Source organism: Salvelinus sp. IW2-2015, unplaced genomic scaffold, assembly GCF_002910315.2.
Source record: "Salvelinus sp. IW2-2015 unplaced genomic scaffold, ASM291031v2 Un_scaffold10443, whole genome shotgun sequence".
Taxonomy (NCBI): Eukaryota; Metazoa; Chordata; class Actinopteri; order Salmoniformes; family Salmonidae; genus Salvelinus; species Salvelinus sp. IW2-2015.
This window is the reverse complement of record NW_019951701.1, coordinates 1-3,844: the sequence shown is the minus strand read 5'-3', so window position 1 is coordinate 3,844 and position 3,844 is coordinate 1. Positions and strand designations below refer to the sequence as shown.

General features: G+C 57.0%; 1 protein-coding gene across 1 annotated transcript; it reads left to right on the top strand.

The window, feature by feature from the left end:
* Positions 1-276: 276 nt before the first annotated feature.
* LOC112079943 (SH3 and multiple ankyrin repeat domains protein 3-like) lies at positions 277-2,238 on the top strand (the record flags this gene model as incomplete). Its single annotated transcript, XM_024145745.2, has 1 exon — positions 277-2,238. A coding segment is annotated over exon 1 (1,902 nt), but the record flags the coding sequence as incomplete, so codon positions are not given.
* Between the last annotated feature and the right edge of the window lie 1,606 nt (positions 2,239-3,844).

Below are 3,844 nucleotides of genomic sequence, written 5' to 3'. Positions count from 1 at the left end.
ACAGGCCTGAGGCTGAGCCATGCTACGGGCTGCCACTCACACATAGACAGCGCCCGCACAGATAATGTTACCAGCAACAACAACCAAACTGCTTACACAACCTATGGTAGAGAGGAAGAGGCGAAGCAAGAGGGTCCACTCCCGTCAAAAAGTGTCCACGTCAGAACACAGCGATTCTGTTTAATAAGCAGACTGATACCCCCCCCAAGGCTTATACTTTTAGAGGTTAAGGTTATAGTCAGGTTATAATATGCCAGTCTCTCCCCTGCAGGTGCACCAGAGGATGACAGGATCTCTGCACTGATTGGAGAGCATCGGTTTCCAAGGAGCTCTTCGATGACTGATGGTTTCATACCTCCTCCTCCCCAGACTGCCCCTCCTCCTCCCCCTTCCCACTACTTCCTGGACTCTGGCCCGCCGCCAGCCTTCTGCCCTCCACCTCCCCCGCAGCGAGCAGCCGATCAATCACACTCTAGCTTCAAGCCGGGGGCGGAACCTAGGCTGCACGAGGTCTGTGATTCGCCAACGTCTCGGAGCCATGCAGAGCGGCAGAGGAAAGCTCGCTCCATGATCATCCTGCAGGACTCGCCTGTACCAGGCTATCTACCTGCAGAGTCTTCCCCCCTAGGCCGACCTGCTGCCCTGTCCCGGCCCAGCCCTGCTGTCTCCCCCAGCCCCCTCTCCAGAACCAGCCCTGCCCCCAGCCCCCTCTCCAGAACCAGCCCTGCCTCCAGCCCCAGCCCCCTCTCCAGAACCAGCCCTGCCCCCAGCCCTAACCCTCCAGGGGAGCGCAGCAGCAACAGGAGGCGTGGCCGACCAGTAGAGAACCCGTATGCCAACGTGGGTCAGCTGCCTGCCCCCCCCAGCAAGCCTCAGCGTCGCAAGTCTCCGCTCCTCAAACAGCTGCAGGTGGAGGAGGGGCCCAGCAGGGCAGAGCTATACCAGCAGCAGGTGCTCACTGAGCGTGCTCAGATACGGGTCACGCCCCCTCAGGGCCGTAGGTCCTCCTTCTTCTTGTCTGTGGAGGGAGGCGGTTCAGAGCCCCCTCCCATCTTACTGACCCAGTCCCACTCTGTAGATGACCTGGGGGAGCTGCCACCCCCCATCCCCGTCCTCTCCCCCTCCTCCTCCCCCCACTCCACCTTTCTCCACCCACTGACAGGCAAGCCTCTGGACCCCTCCTCCCCCCTCGCCCTGGCCCTCGCTGCCCGCGAACGAGCTCTCACTGCACGCACACCCAGCCCTGAACCCAGAACCAAACACGCACACTCATCTAGACCCGAGCCCAGGCCCAAACACGCACACTCACCCAGCCCCGAGCCCAGGCCCAAACACGCACACTCACCCAGCCCCGAGCCCAAACGAACCCCTCCTCCCCTGACCAGCCCTGAGCTCCGACACAAACGTACCAACCCACCCATATTCCTTGACGGACAGCTGGAGCGGCCAGTCGTAGAGCGGCCAGAGACAGAAGGCGGAGTCACATCTCCTGCTGTGCCCTCCCCCGAGCGTTGGCAGACTATGCCCCTCCCTGCCATCAGTCAGGTGACCATCAATATAACCAATGAAAGCCAGCTGGCAGGACGGGGTCTGGGGGAAGAGCTGATTGAGGCGCTGCATGGACAATTACAGAGGAGGAGAAGTCTGACCGTTGGCAGCTCAGAGGAGGAGGGGGGTTCATATACGGTAACCCAGGGCCAATCAGAGAGGAGGAATAGTCTGGAGGGCGGGCCTTACACGGTGACCCTGCCCCCTGCACTGCTGTCATCCAGTGATGAGGAGACGAGGGAGGAGCTTCGTAAGATTGGTCTGGTGTCTCCTCCCCTGGTGTTTGCCACGCCCCCCTCCCCCACCCAGCCCCCCTCCTCCCTCAGCCTGTCACCACGAAGACCCCAGGCAGGTGAGGGCGGGGGAGGAGGGGAGTCAGCTCCAGACTCAGGGATGGAGGAGGGAGACCCTCACATAGAGAACACCTTATCCCCAAGCAGCACCCCGGCCCCCAGCCTGCCCCCCACCCTGCCCTCCCCAGAACGCCCCCAGCCTTTCCCTGCCACCCCGAAAAATCTGCCCTCCACCACTTCAGACCCCCAGAGCCTGAAGCCCAGGCTGCGTTCTCCCCTGGGCCGTGGTCGCTCTGCTCTCAGGGATCCTCTACTGAAACAGTCTTCAGACAGCGATCTGCTTCCATCTGCGATGTTCCTCTGGTGTGGCTGGAACGCCACCACCTACCTCTTTCAGGTACTGACGCCCCTATAGCTTTTCCAGTACCTGACCCTAACCATACTTTTCCAGGTAACCCTGACCTAACCCACCCTACCTCTTCCAGGTAACCTGACCTAACCCATACTTTCCAGGTAACCCTGACCCTAACCACCTACATCCTTCCAGGTAACCCTCGACCTGACCCACCCTACCTCTTCCAGGTAACCCTGACCCTGACCACCTGATAGCTTTTCCAGGTAACCTGACCTAACCCACCATACCTCTTCCAGGTAACCCTGACCTAACCCACCTACCTCTTCCAGGTAAACCTGCCCTGATACCTCTTCCAGGTAACTGACCCCGACATTTTCATTTTACAATTGATTTATTTAGCAGACACACGAGTGACTTAGGGTTAGTGCATTTACAGGCATAGAAAGAACATTAATCTGAAGATGAGCTAGGTGGACAACCACATATCACAGGCATAGAAAGAACATTAATCTGAAGATAGCTAGGTGGGACAACCACATATCACAGGCATAGAAAGAACATTAATCTGAAGATAGCTAGGTGGGACAACCACATAATCATTAATCTGAAGATAGCTAGGTGGGACAACCACATATCACAGGCATAGAAAGAACATTCATCTGAAGATAGCTAGGTGGGACAACCACATATCACAGGCATATCAAGAAAATGTTTATTCAATAAATTAGCTATCAGCAAAGTCAGCTAGAAGGAGTCAAGTGCAAGTATAAGGAGGGGGGGGGGGCGAGGTGAGTGGGATTATATAAGATACTCTTTGAAGAGGTAAGATTTCAAGGGCTTTCGGAAGATGGGCAGGGACTCTGCTGGCCTAGCTTCAGGGGGAAGCTGGTTCCACCATTGGGGTGCCAGGACAGAGAAGAGCTTGGACTGGGCTGAGTGGACATTGTGGTGCCAGGACAGAGAAGACTTGGACTGGGCTGAGCGGGAGATGCCCTCCCATAGGGGTCGGAGGGCCAAGCGACCTGAGGTGGCAGAACGGAGTGTTCGAGTTGGGTTGTAGGATTTGAGCATAGCCTGAACGTAGGGATGGTCAGTTCCTCTTGCTGCTCCGTAGGCAAGCGCCATGGTCTTGTAGTGGATGCGAGCTTCGACTGGAAGCCAGTGGAGTGTGCAGAGGAGCGGGGTGACATGAGAGAACTTGGGAAGGTTGAAAACCAGGTGGGCTGCAGCGTTCTGGATAAGTTGCAGTGGTTTGATGGCACAAGCAGGGAGCCCAGACGAGAGAGAGTTGCAGTAGTCCAGACGAGAGATGACAAGTGCCTGGATTAGGACCTGCACAGCTTCCTGTGTGAGGTAGGGTCGTACTCTACGGATGTTGTAGAGCATGAATCTGCAGGAGTGAGTCACTGCTTTGATCTTTGCAGATAACGWCAGGGTGTTGTCCAGGGTCACGCCAAGGTTCTTTGCACTCTGGGAAGGTGACACTGTGGAGTTGTCACCCATGATGGCGAGGTCTTTGAGAGGGAAGGCAGCTCTGTCTTGTTGAGCTTGAGATGGAGGGCCGACATCCAAGCTGAGATATCTGCCAGGCACGCAGAGATGCGTGTCGCCACCTGGGTGTCAGAAGGGGAAAGGAGAAAAGTAGTTA